The 17,796-nt window shown below is 54.2% G+C and overlaps 1 protein-coding gene across 1 annotated transcript; it reads right to left on the minus strand.

Moving 5' to 3' along the window:
- Positions 1–8,414: 8,414 nt before the first annotated feature.
- Positions 8,415–16,030, minus strand: MYMK (myomaker, myoblast fusion factor). The gene is made up of 5 exons (XM_076355399.1): positions 15,896–16,030; positions 13,366–13,480; positions 10,779–10,927; positions 9,628–9,744; positions 8,415–8,561 (listed from the first exon to the last, which is right to left on the minus strand). Exons 1-5 carry the CDS (start codon positions 16,028–16,030, stop codon positions 8,415–8,417), a joined length of 663 nt encoding a protein of 220 aa, XP_076211514.1.
- Positions 16,031–17,796: the final 1,766 nt, after the last annotated feature.

Genomic DNA, 17,796 nt, shown 5'->3' on the forward strand with positions numbered 1-17,796 from the left:
TGAAACCCCAAACGTCTGTCTGATTTTCGTGGCTGCCTCTGCGTGTCTTGGTTCCCCCAGGGCTGGATGCTAATGTACCAAAGCTGCTGCGGGAAGGATGTCTTTGTGCTGTGTCTGGCACCTTTGAACCCAGGGAGCAGCGAGATCTTGTGATTTATTTTTTTCCAGCCAAAGGGCTAATTTCTGATCACTACTGTCGCTTGGTATTGCCACTGGATCTTTAGGGCACGAGGTGTGAGGGAAAGAAAGCATCTGGCCCTACCTGTTACGCTCCCAAAAGCCCAAGCAGTGGCTGAGCCTCTTGCATCCAGAGCGGCTCCTGGCCGACCGCAACCCCTGGACTCCCCGTAGCGCCGGTGCCAGGGCTGAGGGGCCCCACACCTTCTGCAGCCCCACGCTTCGCTGCCGGCACTGCCCCTGCAGCCGCCCCTTCCCAGTCCTTCTCAGATGGTGCTTTTCTCCTCCACTGCTCCAATCGCTCCCTTAATACCCCAGCGCGGCATCTGGGATCATCAGCAAAAAATAGCAACTTCCATGTCCCATGTCCTGCTTGCTGGCTGGTAGCACTCCGGGTGTGCTGGGAGAGGTGCAAAGTACCAAGGGATGCTGGACTTCGAAAAATCCCTTTTTTTTTTTGCCAGACACCCTGCCGGGGCGGCGGATGCGATCCTGCCGTGGTGCGGCGAGGGCAGCTGAGCACCACCGGCACGCCGGCTCGCCCTGGGCCCTGCAGTGAGTCAGTGGCTGAGCATTTTGCAAACGTTTAAGCTAAATGGGAAGCATCTGACGGCCCTGCCGTGGACGTGCTTTGGATTCCAGGGCGATTAGGATGCTGCAGATGCCTGGGTGAGAAGGTGGGCTGGGTGGTGTTTCTGGGAGAGACCGCTCTCACGTTTCTGCTCAAAAACTCTCCCCCTGTTGTGGCTGGGAGCCGGGGGTGACACCTCTTGAACGCGTTCTCCCATGGAGACTGAGCAACTGGGGCACATCTTGAGGTGGCTCCTTCTGGGGCGGCTCTGAGCAAAGAGCTGAGCAGAAAACCCACGTGCAATGGAGCAGTCACAGTCTGGGGCGATATTTGCAATTTACTTTTCCCTTCCTCAAACAAAGGCATCAGTCTGGAGAGCGCGTGCATGCGTCCACACAATATTTTAGTTAAAAAAAAATAATCTGACTTTCTGTGGAAGACTAGTTTCCGTGGAAGACTTTCAACCAGCCCACGGTGGGGTGCCTGGAGAGGCTCACGTATCCAGAAGGGGCGATTTCTGCTCTCAGCGCTTGGTCGGGTGATGCTCACAGGAGAGGGGAAGGGTCCTGACTTGCAGGGAAATGCCCCCCCGCCGCCCCGCTCCAGGATGCTCCGGGGCCGTGGGGCTGGTGAGCACCAGAAAAAGAATTGTCTGCACTGAGTGCCCCACAGCTCCCAGGCGATGACAATTTTAAACGAGTGAGAGGTTGAAAAATAGTGAGTGAGATTTTTTAAAAGGTCACCTTGGCCAAGGAGGCAAAAATTCTTCTTTGTGCGAGTGAGATGCTTTAGGAACTGCCTTAAAATTAATCCAAAACATAAGCCCAGCTCCAAATGAGTGGGACTTGGCAAGATGGCTGGACACATTATCTTTAAATATAGGCAGGCATCCCGGAGGGTTTCTGGTGGTTTTCCTGGTCACTTCTTATTCCTCTGTCTCCCCCTCCACTCCCCAATCCTTGCATAATTCTCTCTATTTTAATGCCTCTTTCCACATTTTGGGTAGTCGTTTGTTTATTGGTATGAAGTCTCCCCAAACCATGCAGGGTTGCAACACTGCAAGAGCTTTTGTGCCAGGATGTTTTGCTGGCAGCGGCACTTTTCCTCGGGAGGGCATTGCCCGGGCGGCCGGCGGCCTCTGTCCCAAGGAGGCTGCGGCTCTCAAGGGATTGCAAAGGTTTTTCAAAGGTGGAACCACCTCTGGCTTTTGGGTTGGGGCTCTGATGGACCCCAACCTGTGCAAAATTGGGGTGAGACCCTGTGTGCCTCTGACCCTCTGTGTAATGACCCGAGTGGGTCCTCACTGGCCAGTGCAGCCCCCAAAACTCCTGTGGCAGGGGCAGCGTGCCCGGCGTGCCAGCAGGCTTGTGGGGATGGGCTCTGTGGCGCTTTCCTGAGCTATTCAGCTCCCTTTATCCTCTTCCCACCTTAAACGCGAGGCTGGGGGTATACAGAAAATGAAGAGAACTCGGTTTAGGCTGGGAAGGAGAAGCAAGCCCCTTACCACTAAAGCAGGGAGGCTCGGGACCTGCTTGGGCTTTGCAGAGGGCTCTTGGACAGGTCTGGACATACAAAGACACATCTGTCTTTAATCCTTCCCTCTGTAACTGAGACCAGGTCCAGGCAGAGCCACGGCAAACCCTCTCCGCATGCTGCAGGTACGTGTGCGTATGTGTTTGAAGGGCCTTGGCAATGTGGCGGTGCTAGACCGGTTAGAGCCACATGTTCTCGCAAATGCAGCTTCCTATTGACTTGTTAAACATTTGCTATTTATCAGATTTTGCTTTTAAACTGTCTGTAACAGTCTGGGAGAACTTGTGTCAAAATCCCTTCCAGATGTGAAGGTGCTACCTGATACTTTGGTTATAACCTGGACCCTCGCTCCTGCTCCATTCAGATTAGCTCAACTACTGTGAAAACGAAAATGCAAATAAAGACATAGAAAGAGAGGAGAGACGCATGTTAAACTTCCCCCAAACCTTCTCTTTTACAGGCAAAACAGATCCTGCCTTTATAAGGAGATTGTGAGTTTTATCAGTGAACATTTGCTTTGCTGGAAAACCACAGGTAAGCAGGGGGGAGCAGCCACCCACCCCTGTCTGTCCATGCGGGTGTTTTTTAAAGCATTATTGACTTTTTTCCCCGTTGAAATAATGTTTCTTTGGGTCTGGGGCTTCCAGACACATCAGCTCATTTTATGAGCATCAGATGATGTGTGCAGTTGGAAACCTGAGCGGTTCCCTTGCATTCGGAGCACATGGATCAGATAACGATGGTTCATTAAATGCTCATTGAAAGGCTGTCGCAAGGTTGGGAACTTTTCTTAGCAGCACCCGCTCTGCGGACACGCTGCCCTGTCTGACTCCAGAAGAAGCTTCGGGGCCACAAGATATTCCCAGATTAAAACAACTTCTCTCGCTCCGTGGTATCTGTCAGATCGTATACGGCCCGAGCCAGCTCCCATCGTAGCGAGGGAGGGTTTTTCCACTGACTTTAAGAGGCGCTGGACCGGGGCCATCCTCTGTGTAATGCGGATCTGGGAGTGTGCGTGATGCACTGCATGATGACAGAATTTCTGGGAGATTGGCCTAAACCAAAAACCTTGGACCGCCGCTCCCTGGGACCGCTCTGCTGGAGGAGCAGGGAGGCTGGAGACACCGAACCTGGACCTGGAGCGGGTTTTTGCAGCTGTGAAAGCATCCCCGCAAGAGCCGAGCGAGCCCGGCTGCTTTGCATCTGCCCTTCCCCGGGTCGGGGACTCGGCGCTCGGGTTTGGTCGCTTGGGTTGAGTCCACCATCTGTGTCCGTCTCCGGTGCTGCCGGGGGGGAGTGAACACCTGCGAGTGTGTGAGGGGGTCCCTGCCCGACCCCCCCGGGAGCTGAGCGGCTCAGCCTGTCTGCGGCGCCGCAGCCGAGCTCCCCCGCACCTCGAAAATATCCCGTTGCTGCCAGAGGCTGCTGAGCGGTGCTGGGATGGGGCTGCCCTGCCCGCACCAACCGGGCTGGAAAGTTTGGTTGGAAATCTTGCTGAAAGGCTGAAAGGAAAGAGGAGGAGCAGAGAAACCTGCCGGGACGTTGCATGGCGTTGTTTTAAGCAAAACCCTGATGCATCAATGTTTTTTTCTCTTGCTGGCGCTGGGTTAAGCTGCTTTGCACTCACGCAGGAGGTACCACTTTGCTGACCCTCGCAGCTGCATCTGCTCTAACTCCATCCTGCGCTGCTGCAGAAAGGTGGTGTTTCTTGCAGAGCAGCACCAGCCACGGCAAATCCCACCCTGCTCTTCCTGGGTGCCCCCCTACTCCTCTGAAGCACAGGAGACCTTCAATGTGCACCCAAAAAAGATATGCATTGGAACTGGGATAGCTGGAGTGAAGCTGAGAGATACCAAGTGGTCCCAGATAGGTGCTTCTGTTGCTCCATCTCCCCTTTTTTCCAGGCTGACAGATGGAGCTGCTTTCTCATAGTGCATCTGTACCATGTCCCAGGGCTGTGGGGGGGACTCCCCTTTGCCCCTGCAGACCTGGTGTATCCCTGTTACAGGGCACAGACATCCCCTGCACATCAGAACCGGGGGGTGATGGAGGAGCCCAGGGCAAGACCTCTCCCTCGGGCTCCCCACAGAGCTCCTGCCTCTACCTGCACAAAAAATCACCACACTTGAATTTCCAGGGGAATCAGGTTCCTTTGGTCCTCCTTGGGAGGAGGCAGGACTTCCCTGGAAGTCCCGGTGGATGCATCTCTTCGGGTTGTCCATCACCGCTCCCGATGAGCTGCATCTGCCTCAGGCTGGAGCAACAGCACTTCCTGAAGTGGGATAGCATCGTTGCAGCCTAAAGGGCATAGAAGTGGTTAGAAGGAAAACCTTGGCCCCACGGTCTGTGAGTTAACCCGGCAGGGCTGGCCAGGCTGGCTCACCACTTGAACGTGCACGGAGGAATGGCGGTGCGAGGGTGAGGAGGGAAGAGCAGCGTGTGGAAAAAAAACTGAAGCGGTCTTTCAAAATCACATGGTGATAAGGCGTTTTCTGGAGTGCCCCATACAGCTGGCAGCAGAAACCAGGCTTTTATGTTTTGGCCTGGCTAGTTTTTCACTTTCTGCAGCCAAAGGGATCTGGATAAAGTTTGCCTGGAAGATTAGCTGGCACCGAGCCCGACTAGACATCTCTGGAAGCCTCCCCTTGAGCAGGAGTAGGTCCTAATTCCCCTCTTGTCCCGGCCCTGCCGTAGGTGGGCACGGGGGAACATGTGTCACCTGGAAGGGATGGTTCGACCACGCCGCCCCGAAGCCCCGTCGCTGCCCACTGGCCCCCGCGCCTGCTGCAAGATCCCCTGCTGCGGGGCTGAAGCCTGGGGCCAGCCCTCTCCCCGCCGGCACACCAGTTCCCCAATCCTCCTGCAGTGGGGACGCTGGGGAGCGTGCAGAGGCGAGCGAGGTCCCGGGGGATCCCTGCCGCATCAGTCCATGCATGTGACGGAGGCGATACCCTGCAGCCCGAGGGGTGGGACGGGAGCACGAAGCCTCGGCACTGGCGCCCGGCTGTTGTGGCTTTGCATCAGCCCTCGCCTGGGGACACGCGTCCTTCATGTGGTCTGTCCCGACGCCGAAACCGAACAGGGAAATGGGGTGCACGGGAGCCCCCCGAGCTGGGCTGGCCTCCCCCAGCACCAGCTCTGGGGCAGATGTGCCCCAGCTGCTGCACACCAGATTCGGCACCGGCTGCGGTGTCTGACCACATCTGAGCCGCTGGCTCCGGGGCAGAACCGGCAGGGGATGGAGGCGTGGGAAGAGAGGACGTGTGATGCCGTCCCCACGGGGCCAGCGGGCACCCCACGCTGCCACTGCGGCCCAGACTCAAAGCAAATGGGATTTTGTGCCTGGGGAGGCATCGTGGAGCAGGAGGGAGGCTGGCAGGCTCCTGCCCGCCCTGGTTGCTGCTCTCTGCCGCTGCACTGGTAGCAGATGCCGATGCCTCCGGAGCGGAAAGCCAGTCCAGGAGGGAGCCTCTCATTCCTTTTTTCCTTTTTTATTTCTTCTTTTCTTCCCCCCCCAGCTGATCTTAAAAAAAGCCCGGGCGGTTTAGGCTTCGTGAAACCCAAATGCCTTTTGCAGCATCAAGCCCGGATCCCATAAGTAATATCCCAGCATTTGAGAATAAGACAGTATATGAAGTAGACGGGGAGCTATAAAGACGCTTTAAAAGGGGCAATAAAAGTTTTGGGTTTCATATCGTCTTACCAAAGAAGAGAATAACAGAGAAGCAGGAAATTTCAGTAGCAGACATGACAAAGGTCACAGCACTCAGACTGCACCTTAGACGAAAACACCTACTCTTATGAAAACAGCAAGAATTTTTGGCAGGGGCTCAAGAGCTCTTACAGGCAAAGCTCTCGGCAGCGCTAAAAGGTTACAAGAGACTGTTTTGTCTACATTGCTGTAAATGTTTATAATATTTCCCTGCATTTGTATTGCAGGGGATATCCTGCCCCAGCGATAGTGAATTCAGCCCGTGCACCTTCCTCCCGGGTGTCGGGGTGCCCGGTCCCACCGCAGCGGGTGCTGCCGCCGGCGAGGGGCTGATGCCGCGGCAGGGACCCTGCAGACGTGCCCGGCTGCGTTTCGTCCCCGAGGGTGGGTGCTGGTCCCACACTGGGTGCAAAGGGATGGACGGTTTGCACAGCCGGAGCAGCGCCCTGGGGCATCGGCAGGGAGAGGGGAAAAAAGTAACCTTGCGTGGGATTTTATTGTACGCAATACGCTTTGGGGGCTTTTTTTTTTTGGTGTAACACCTGGATGCACGGCAGGTGGGAGCAGGAGCTTTCATTTACTCAGCTGGGCCTTAACTAACATGCCCTCCTCATTTGCATGGGATTTGCCAACCTTCTTTCCCTCCTGCTCAGCCACGGTAAGGCATTGCAGTAACCCAGCGCCTCTCCTCCCAGTGCTTTACCCACACAAGGCTCTCCCCATGCCCACGCTGCCCGTGAACTGCCAGGGCTTGCTGCGGGGTTATGCATGTCACCGCAGCCCAGGGGGGGCCGAACAGTCACCAAATGAGTTGGGGGGGGGGTTGGGTGCCTCTCATCAGCGGTTGCAGCAAGCAGCAAAGGGTATGCAGAGGCACGGAGGCTGCTGGCACTCCTGGTCAGGCTCCTGGGGAGGGTCAGCGTTGAGTATTTGCATGTGGGGTAATGCACACCCAGAGATGTGCTCGGGGTGGCTCAGTGAGAGCCAGCGTGGCCCTGGCTTCCCTTGGGAAGCAGCTGCACACCCTCGGAGATGGCTCTTGCATATAGCGCCAAGGTGCTTCTTGCAGTCAGCTCTGAATTAGGAGTCGAAGCACTTGGGACTGTTTTTTGGGGATGCCCTGAGCAGTCCTCGCGTGGCAAAGTACTCCAGTAGCGTGCAAGCAATGGGGAAGGTGTTGCACGCAAACCCTCAGAGCATCTTGCAAAACATCCTGGGGGCTGGATGCTCCGAAAGAGCTGGTGTGCTGTGTTGGTTTAGGTGCTGGTGAACCCTTTGAAAACTCTTTGCTAGCGCTGCCTCTGCGTGCAGCTGCATCAGCTGTGCCACCGCTTGCCAGTGACTCTTGGATGCTCGGGGGTTCATAATTCATTTGTATTTTTGTTGGAAGCTCATTCAGTTTTGGTTGTTGCCCTGTTGCAGGAAGTTCCTCTGATGAATGACCGGGGTGGATTTCACTTCCAGAGGAACCCAGGCTTAATGTGGGCTTTCTGTGGACATCACTGTATATCAATACTGCTCTAATTGTCCATGACATATAGTCCTGGCATTTTTCCCAGACAGTCTAAATAAATCATACACTTCTGCTATAGTAAATAGTCTGTTAGAGGAGATGTTATAGGCTTACAGCCCTCCCCCTCCCTCCAGGAGCTTCTTTTCTCTGCCTCTAATTTTCCATGTACTTTCCATACTAATGAGGCTCTCTGCAAGAGCACCTGCTGCCTGCGCCGGCTGGGCAGATCTGCAAGGACAAAGTGCCCAATGTTGCAGCTCCCTCCAGGCCGGGGAGGTGGCGGGGGGGGGGGGGGGGGGGGGGGGGCTATGGGCAGGGGAGGGGGTGGCCGTGCCCAGAGCTCCGCTTTGGGGCTGGCATTTGCCCTCGACTGAGCGGAGCTGAGCTGGAAAGTTTCTTGCACTGCTTAGGAAACACTGGCATTGCACACTTGCAAAATCTTTTGTTAGTATATATTATTTACATCAAGAGAATGCATAAATAAAATAGTAAATATCTCACAAAAATACAGGTTCTGTTAATTGGGCATTACAAACGAAGCCCTGTGTGCTCAGGCTGGGCAAACTCCCATGGAGGGAACAACTCGGGTCCTCCTGGGCTGGTGCAGGTGACAGCCCGGGCGGTGACATGGCCCAAGAGTGCAAGGGTCTCCTGAGGGTTGCAGCCCAGAGAAGTGCTTCTCCAGGGAGAAGTACGGGTATGTAGCAAACTGCAAGCACAACCTCTGCTAGGGCTGACGGTGGGAAGGCGAAGACTCCAGGGAACAAAAGCCCGGGGCGTGCACAGAGCTGGTGGGAAAAGATGCTGGTGTCCCAGAGGAAAATGCAGCGGGCAGGCATTTTGCTTTTGGCTGCACCCCTCCGTCGCCCCAGGAGCAGAAAAGCAAGTGGCCCACTCGCCTGGGCGGCTCAGACGCAGCAGCAGAGCGTGGAGCAGTCCAGCCTGGCGGGGGTCCCGGCGTTCCCGGCCTTCTTGTTCTCCTTGGGCAGCAGCAGCACGAAGGCCATGGCCAAGGCGCAGTGGTAGAAGCTGTGCACGTAGGTGTAATCCCACTCCTGCAAGCGGGAAGAGCGTTAGCGAGACCTGCCGGGGCTGCGGGAGCAGCAGTGCCGGGGGGCTCTGCGTTAGGTGCAAAACATTAGGTTTCTACAAGTAGCCAAAAGGAAAGGAATAAAAAAAATTCCTGAGCCTTCTGCCTCTTTTTGCTGTCAGAGAAGAAAGGATTTCCAGCCTTAAAAAAAAAAAAAAAAAAGCAAAGTGGATTTAACACATTCCAATTTGCACATTTCCCAATTCTTGAATGAAGTGTTTCATTACCCCGCAAAGGACGCGGCGGCGAGGCCGGGGCGCGGGGGGAGGCGGTTTCTGCTAAGTGACATTTTTATGTTCTGCTAGAATTTGCAATTACTAAATGCTTTGAAAAATAATCCTTGGGGATGACTGTGAGGTTGTATCTAGCAGCTCCCAATGCACAGAGCAGCCGTAACGGCGGGGCTGAGCGCAGGCGTGACCGGCAGCTGTGTCGGGGGGTTATCGCCTTCCCCGCATGGGACAGACGGACCCTTTTGCGCAGGACGGGCGCACTGGCCAGCGGCGAGAGCAAAAGGTTATAAACACGAGATTGAGCGCCCCTGGGAGTCAACTGAGAGTCTTTTCTTTGGCGCGAGCCAGCTTTGGATCCAGCCACGCCTGGGTCGTATCCAGTCCCTGCCGTGGCTCCGCGAGGTGTCCTTAAGTCACCTGTGCCCCGTTTCCAAAAAAACCCCACTCGCGTTTGACAAAACCATTTTGAGGACCGTGTATGGCTGAAGAAAGTGCGGTCCATGTCCTTGCAACTCACTTAATGGGGGGAAAAGAAAGCGAGCATCACCCTGCGTGCCACTCGCTGTCACATCTGTCCCTGCCCACGCCGCAGTTAACGGGCCAGGGGATGGGGACGAGCAGGGAGGGACCCTCGTCCCTGCCGCCAGACCCCGGCACGCCAACCCCGGAGACCCGCACCTGAGCTGGATTTTGTCCAAGGCTGGATGCAGCCCAGCGGTGTGAAGGGGGAGGTCTCCTATCTTGGTAACGTCCTTTACACCTTGTAAAGTCAGGGTGATTGAGTGTGCGAACAGGTACCTCAAAGAAGAACCGCAGCATCAGTGCTAATGCCCCAAAACAGAAGCCGGGACCGATCTGTTGGGTGTAGACGCTCTTGTCTGGATAGAGCCCTTTCTTCTCTTTCATCTTTTGTAGCTGGAAGGAAAGAGAGAGCGCACCAAGTGTATTTACCTCGATTTAGCTGGCTGCTCTGCATCCGAAAGATCCCATGAATGCTGAAATAAAACCACGCAAAGCCCGCAGACCGGCTCCCGCAGGCTGCGGGGTCTGCCTGCATGTGGGAAGCACCTCTGCCTGCGTGCTGCAAGGGGTCCTCCTGCTTCATTCCTGACCATAATGCTGTTTTCTTAATATTCAGCCCCAAACCCAGCTCAGGAAGCGTGTGCCCTCTCCAACGCAGTCTCTGGGAGAGCGGATCCCAGCATACCATCCACAGGCTGGGGGATGCAGGGTGCTCCCGTGCCTCGGTCCCCTCCTTGCCCATCCCCTCCCCATCGTGGCCACTTGCTTTTAGCTGCCGGCCGGACAGTAGACCGAGCTTAGTGACGGTCTGTAGCTGGGACTTGCAGCACTGTATTTCCATAACACTTGGCAGTGTCTTCCTGCAATTTTTACCCCATCACTGCATCCTTCTCCTTTCCCTTTTATAGCCACGCCCGCTCCTGCCAATGGCTCTGCCACCCGTGCTCCCACCCGGGTCCACAGCATCTGCTGTGTGTGGGACACGCTGCGGCACGGTGCCCGACTGTCCCAGGAGCTGCCAGCCAGATTCAGGCAGACTACAGGCAGATTCCTTCCCACTTTATCACCGTGTTTTATGCACATCTTCACCGGCCCCGGGGCAGTTTACCAGACCCCTCTGCCTCTGAGTAGCTGTAAAAACTCCATAAATATGTTCCTCCTGATTAGAAACGCAGGGACAGGAGATGTGGTAGATTGCTCAGACTGATCGAATCTGGCGTTTATCACAAAGGCTGCTTGCTGTCTGCCTGCTTTCTGCTCGGTTTGAAGGAGAAGTGCTGTTTAATCACCGTGATGACCTGTGCTGCGAGAGCTGGACCTCGAGGAGGAAACTGCTGGAGCAGGTTGGACCCCTCTGTGCAGGGCTCAGCCCCTTCCCCGCCGCGAGCATCCTGCAAAGCCCTGGTGTGGTGCCCTTCCCTACGTACCCATTTCACGGTTATCACCAGGACGGCCGTCCCGATGGGTCCCGAGTAGACGCCGTAGCCCCAGCGGTCGTGGTAGATCCTCACGGCGATGGTGAGGACGCCAAACATGATGAAGGTCGATCTCTTCGGCTCATCAAACTCTGCCAGGGCTGCAAGGCACCGAGCACAGGGAGCGTTAGCTCACCCACCCCCTTCCTTGGCTGCTCCCCCAAAGCCTTACTGGGGTCTGTCCCGCCTGCCCCGGAGGACCCTCAGCATTGCATCCAGGTCTGGTTTGCCCTTCCTATGCCTCACAGCTGGGGAAACTGAGGCACAATGGGGCAAAACAAACCATCCCGAGGCATCGGAGCCGATTTTAGAGGTCTTACACTCAGTGTTGCATGTGGAAGTTAAAGGAGATATTCCCGTATTCCCCTTTCCTGCCTCGATCCAGAAGTCGGAGGTGATTGCAAAGACGCTTGCACCCAGCGAGCCTGCCATCGGCTCTTGGCTTCATCCTACATCTCCAACCCTCCCAAACGTGTCGGCTCACCCCGATGCAGCCTCCGTCACCCCTCTCCGGTAGGACCGCGCTTGCTGGTGCGATGGGGACCGGGCTGCCTGGCCGTGCCGGCACCTGCCTGAGGTTTGCAAGCTGGAAGTCGCCAGTGTGAGTAAATTATTAGAGGCTTTTGTTTAGCACAGAATGGGGTAATAACTGATAAAAGTTATGGATCCCAGTGGGCTCCATGCTTTTCCAGCTCGCACAGCTGTGTTATGGCTGTCCTGGATTTGCATTCCGGGAAGCGTGCCCGAGGGTCTGTGTCCGCACATGTGCGCTCGGGCTTTACAAGCCACAGCGAGAGGCTTCCCTGGGCTTCAGTCACCACACCTTCCATGTCCTTGGATCGTGGTTTTATAGGGAGTTTGGCTAAGGGATAATGTCCGCATTTTAATCTCTGTTGTTTCCCTGCGGGTCAATATTTTAAACATCGTAGTCCGGGATTTGTATTTTTTTGCAAGGTTTTTGAATGCAGTAATGAAGCAATCAAGTTGAATTTTGCTGCAGGGAGCCAAAGTGTCTGGATCAGCTCTGACCTACCCTGACACTGCTGTTATCTACTGAAAATGCCCTTTGGAGATGATTTGCCTCATTGCCTTTTCTAGCTGAGCAGAGAGAGCACTGAAGTGTCACGGACAGTGTGGGAGCCCACCTTGGGACTCGCACCTTGGGGGAACAGAGCCGTTTCTAAGGTTAATGTTTCCCCCATTCATTTTTCCCTGCATGGAAGATTTATCCTGTCGCGTGCCCTGGAAGGGGGATGCTGCTGTCTGTGCGCTCGGCAATGAAAGGAGGAGGGATGGACCTGCGCCCGGCGGAGGGGGTGCTGCCCCACGGCTCCTGCTGGGCTCAGGGGCTGCAGGAGCCCCCCCATCCCGGCCAGAGGTCCTGCACCGTCCCTGGAGCCCTGAGGGACAAAGGGGAAAGTCCTGTGAGAGTTTTGGGGCTGTGCATCAGCATGGTGACCCCAGCTCAGCACCAGGAGGGCTGGGGACCCTGGCTGGCTGGAGCGGGGACTGGGTGTGCGGCTGCTAGAGATGGTCTGAATCTGTTGAGCAAAGCCTTTGCTGTTGGAAAGTGACTGTCCCCTCATCTCTCTCCTTACCCTACTCTCTTCTCCTGTCAGAAATACTCATGTCCTTCCAAAAAACACGTTGACAAAATGGGAAAATAACAGGTTTGAAGTTTTCGTCCATTTTTAGTTCTGTCATATCTTTTTTCATTTCGATTACACCTTGTTTTGTGGCAAATGAGGAACAAAATGAGAAAAAAAGAGTGAAGGGAATGTGGGAAAAGAAAAACTGAGTAATAGGGCAAGGGTCAATATTTTTAATAAAAAGGAAGTGAAATATATTTCTGCTTTTTTCTAAGCAGATCTAATATTTCCTGTCAGCCCAGACTAGGCTTTTGATAAACTAGGAAGATATATTTGTTTTGACTAAACCACTTCGATTTGCATGCTACCAAGGGAAGTGGCAGATTCTGCATTTCTTAATGTCCCCAAGTCAGGACAGGACAAGCTGGTGGGCTCAGTACGGGGGAAAATGAGGAGAAATGGGAGATTCCCTGATATGAGGTTTCAAAGTAAGTCGTCTCATAGTACTGTCCTGCCTTGAACTAAAGCACAAGGCTGCATGTGTTACTTGCCAATTTGAAATAAGTAATTCTGCTGTTGTAAGGACATGCGTAAGAGCTGGTGAAGGCAGAGGAACACCCGACTAACACAAACACCCGGCGCCAGAGCTCTGTTTATCTCCAAGAGCAAAACTTCCCCAGCCACCACTCAGGACAGTTTTCATGTGTGCCTGGACCCCTCCGAGTGCAATGGCTTTCCAAGGCATGAATGGTATAAAAATGGATTAAACCATAGCACAGGCTGCCTTCCATAACAGACAGTCTGGGAGTTAAGTCTTGCAGATGGGAGCTCAAAGGCAACAACATTTCTGGGGGCTGTACCCACTAACCGTCCCACCAGCGATGCCGACAAATCCTGCCCGACCTGCAGACGCTGGTGCTCTGTAGAAACCACGAGAGACCAGTGCTTACCCATCAGGGACACCCAGATGGACAGAGCTGTTCCATAGATGCTGAAGTACTCCAGGATATCGTAGCGCATGAAGCACAGCACTGATAAGCCAGGGCCATCACATGCATGGTAAATCTATTAAAAAAAAAAAGAAAAAGGCATTAAGAAAGCTAGTTCTCTACCCACAGACCGCTAAGGTAAAATAAAATACTTCTGTTTTTATCAGTTGGTTTGAAACAGCCTTTTCATGGCTGTCGAGAGGATGGCCAGCCAGGAACAGGACAGTCTCATATGCACCAGGGTCACTGATATGCAGTAACAAATATATCTGAGATATAATGTCGCCCTTCCCAATTGCAAATTGCCTGAGAATCAGCATTCTTCTCTCTTAGTACAAATTATCTGTGGACGAGCTTTCGTTTGCCTCTTGGTCTGTGCCAGAATCTGCAATCTGATGACCAAGCTGCTTCGAGCCGAGCCCCAGGCGGTGCCTGGACGTCCTCTCCAGCAGAAGGAGGACGCTGAGGTTATGGTTCTGATTGCGAAAGATTATTGTAAAACAATTCAAAACGAGTGTCCTGATGAAATGTGTATAGATGCCAGGTCACTGTCCAGGCTAACTAGAGTTTATATGGCCAGAATCTGAATACTGGGGAATTCACTCATTAGTGCATTCCCTTAAAAGCTGCTGGTTCCTGCCCATTAGCTCGTTGATTAAGTTATTTGCAAAAACCCCATTGTCATGCAACATAGATGCAAACCAAGCCAAGAGAAATTTTCCAGTGTAATCAGAGGAATGCTCCCAGTGTTTGCCTGGCGCTTGCCTTTTCCTCCGAGCACTCAGCCCTGCGAGTTTTCTAGTGGTAGCACCAGCGTGCTTCGCTGTTTCTGAAGAAGTCCCTTCACCGCTTGGCAGGACGCCCTTGGAACAATCCTCGCTGTCATGGCCCAGCGGGGATGCTGATATTATTTATAATGGGAATTGCTGCAAGTCCTTTGGCTCGCTGCGGTTTCTAGAAAAGATTGCACCACGGCCGTAATTCTTTTCTCTGCTTGAGATTGGGTTTGAGGAGTCCGGAGACGGGGGGAAGAAAGGGTGGAAGACAAAGAGCGTGTTTCTGGCCAGTGTCGCAGCACTTGTCTGCGATGGACATATGCTTTCACTGCTCTGATGAGGTTCTCCTGGGGGAGGAGGAATGGGATGCTACAAGAAAGGCAACAGCAGCAGCTGCTGCCCTTCCTACCCCCCCGACCATGCTGGCAGCTGCCTTCCCTTCCCCACGCACAGATATTTTGCCTCTTCAATCTCTTCGGCGAGGACCTGTTCCACCTCCCGTTGAAACACGTGCCAATTTTCCTATTGACTTCTCGGGGAGGTGGAGCAGACACAAAACCGGTGCAGAATGAAATTGTAGATGTCTGGCTTCCCCGGGGAGCTGGGGGGGCTCGGTTGGGACGTTTTTATTAACTAGTCCTGTAGTTTTTATGGAACTTGCAGAGTTTCTTCCCCTGCATTGTGCTTTAATTGGAGGCTTAAATGGTGGATCCTTAGGAGTAAGAGACTGGCCTGGTTCAGAGCCCTGCTTTACCCTCAGCGCCGCTGTGGAAGAGCTTTTCACACCGGGAAGGTCCTTCATCTACTCCCTGCCGCAGTTCTGTCTTTGTGCAAGGGATGTGACAACCCTCATGAGATGCCTTGAGGTGGGTGGGGAGAAGAGGTAAATGCAATATCGGTTGGGTTGCTGGGCTATTTCCTTCGTATTCTTTAGTAGAGCATTGCCATGGGGTTAAATAGGAGATTTTTTCCAGTGGGAATGCTGCTTTAGGTGCTCAACCCGTGTGTGTACGGAGGCACTTAGCAGTGATACAAAGCACAGGGCAGCCTACTGCCGGGAGCAGGAATATGAATTATTTTGTATATGTACAGACAACTGACTTTCTCCACTCGTTAGTCCCACGCAAGGGAAGGCAGGGTGATTCTGAGCCTGGTGAAACACACGTTTTCAAACCACTCTACCAGGGTAGAGGGTTAATAATTATTTTTCTTGATAGCTCAGCAGCATGTTTTAGTCTTTCCTTTCCCAGTGCAGAAACTCCCCTGACTCCAGCATTTCTCCCATCACCAGTTAGCAATTGCAAAATCAATAATTCGAATATGTGCTTTTGGCTAAAACGACAGAAGCATAGCAAGAGACTCTGGATACAATTTAAACCTCAAATTCAGCATGGCCACTTACCAGCTGTAAAACAAAGAGAAAAACCGGCTCCAAAACACTGCGAATCAATCAAGTCGCTTTGCACCCAGACCCTCTCCCTAACCTCACAACCATAAAACACCATTAAATCTATGTAAGGCCACCCCTTAGGACATCCTGAACTGAAGAATCAGCTACTCGGCACCGCACATGGTGGGAAATAACTGAAAATGGATATTCTGGGGTCACGCTTGCTGCTGTCGGGTGATATCCAGCTATCGTTCTCAGTGGAGATCCGATGCAGGGGGCATTCAGAGGGATGAAACACGCGATGGGGGGGACGGGGACATCTTACCGCCACGAAGAACATGGTGAAGAAGTAGACCATGGCTTCCATGTGGAAGCGCCGCTTGGCTGCGATGCTGATGGTGGGGAGGAAGACCAAGGTGCTGATAGTGGGCAGAAGAAGCTTGGCCACCAGCGAACCCATGGGTGCCTCACGGGCCAGCGGCTCCCGGGGACGGGGTCTCTGCGAGCTGGACGGCGATGGTGGAGAAAACAGCCGTGGTGAGCGTGCTTTAAAATTTAAATGCCCTGCGTGGCCAGGAGGGCTGCAGGCAGGGAACAGCTGCTGCCGCCGCCGCAGCCGCCCCCTTCGCTCCCGTCTCTCCCCAACAGCGAAATTCTTGATGCAGCCGGCGGCTCCCAGCGGCAGATGCTCTGTGCCCCCAATATCGCCCCGAGTGTTTCTAAAGGAGCGAAGGGGAATGTTGTCCTTGCACGCCTTGTGCTGGGTGTCAGATCTGGGTGCACAGTGGGTGAGGACTGTGGGTTTGCTTGCTCCCCATAGGGACACCCCACCTCTGCATCCCGCTGCCCCCACGCCGAGTCTGGGTCAGTGCTGCTTTTCCCAGCCCGGCAGGGAAAAAACATCCTCTGCTCCGCGCTGGCACAAAGTAGGGAACAACTGGTAAGTGGCAGGTACCAGGGGTTTTTAAAACAGTGGGATGTATCCTGCTACCTTTGCTGTACCTGAGAAATACACACCAAGCTTCAAATCTGCCTTTAATTTCCCCACGAGGGCATACCTGGAGCGGGTGGCCCTGCTCTAGCGGAGCACAGGCATCAGGGAGCTCGTGTGATGCAGCGTCTAACGCCTGCTATGCGTGCTTACGTGCCCTCCTGTGCACTCGGGTGGAGTTAAGTGCAGTTAAGTTTCTCAGCCGTGCCCTCAGGCTTTGCAGCATGGACACCTCCAGGAGATCTGTCTGAAATTCAGGAGCAGAGCTTCTCTGGGGTGGAGGAATTTGAGCAGATCGTCGCGCGGCGCAGAAAAGCTGGAGGAAAGGAGACCAAAAGCCAAGCAGCGTTTGGGCTGCTAATCCACTCAGTGGCTTCTCTCTTTTATTATGACTTTTTATTGTATCACTGCTGCTCCCCTCCTGGGTTAATATCTTTTCCTTGGAGCCTCGCAGGGATTCTCGGCATCTTTTCGGTACAGCTGTTCCCGGGACACAGGGAGCAGGAATGCTACGCTTGAGCAACCGCCTTTGTGGCTGCGGGTTTGGGGAGGAGGCTGCGAGCTGCGATACGAGCCACCATTTCTGAGGCCGATAGGACAGGCTCGCCTGTCCCCTGGGAGGGGGTCCGGTGGAAAGGCAGGCATGCCCGGAGAAGAAAATGCTCTTTAAACCACTTCAGCCAAGTTGGAAAGGGCTCCGGGAGGGGGAGCGCAGGGGTGTTGTGTGTGCGGCGAGAATGGCACGACAGCATTAAAGCACTGACCCGAGAGGGCTGTGCTGAGAGCCTTCCTCGGGCACAGCTGAGATGAGCTGTGTAGGGCTCCCGTTATCAGCTGATATTGCAGGAACCATCCACGATCCCTGGCCGGCTGCAGGCAGCATCCCTCCGCAGAGCGCGGGGGCTCCACGCCGCCCACACCACGTCTCCAGCCGCCCTCCTGCCTGGACAAGCCGTAAACTTACCACAAGCCCCTGCAAAATTGAATCTCTACCAATAAATAGTGAAAAACTCTGGTGTCCCTATTTACCATGAAAATTAATCCCTCCAAGCCAGCACATAAATACCCTGCTTCTCCCCAGGCGTCCAGCCCTGAGCGGGAAGCGGAGCAGAGTGCCAGCACGCCCCGAAGTACCCTGTTCCTTTTCTGTGCCATATCCTCAGACGTATCCATTATTCCGTGTTATTCTTGCATGAGCTGCTTGGACTGAGGAAGGTGCTCGGGGCCGCTGTGTG

The sequence above is a fragment of the Aptenodytes patagonicus genome, chromosome 18 (genome assembly GCF_965638725.1).
Source record: "Aptenodytes patagonicus chromosome 18, bAptPat1.pri.cur, whole genome shotgun sequence".
In the NCBI taxonomy this organism is placed as follows: Eukaryota; Metazoa; Chordata; class Aves; order Sphenisciformes; family Spheniscidae; genus Aptenodytes; species Aptenodytes patagonicus.

Bases quoted from the DNA above. Each gene is read 5' to 3' on its own strand.
- MYMK (XM_076355399.1), bottom strand. From the start codon at position 16,030: ATGGGTTCGCTGGTGGCCAAGCTTCTTCTGCCCACTATCAGCACCTTG. The intron at 10,928-13,365 runs GTAAGCACTGGT...GGTGCCTTGCAG, and splicing joins CATCTGGGTGTCCCTGATGG to CCCTGGCAGAGTTTGATGAG. The intron at 9,745-10,778 runs GTACGTAGGGAA...CTTTCCTTCCAG, and splicing joins TGGTGATAACCGTGAAATGG to CTACAAAAGATGAAAGAGAA.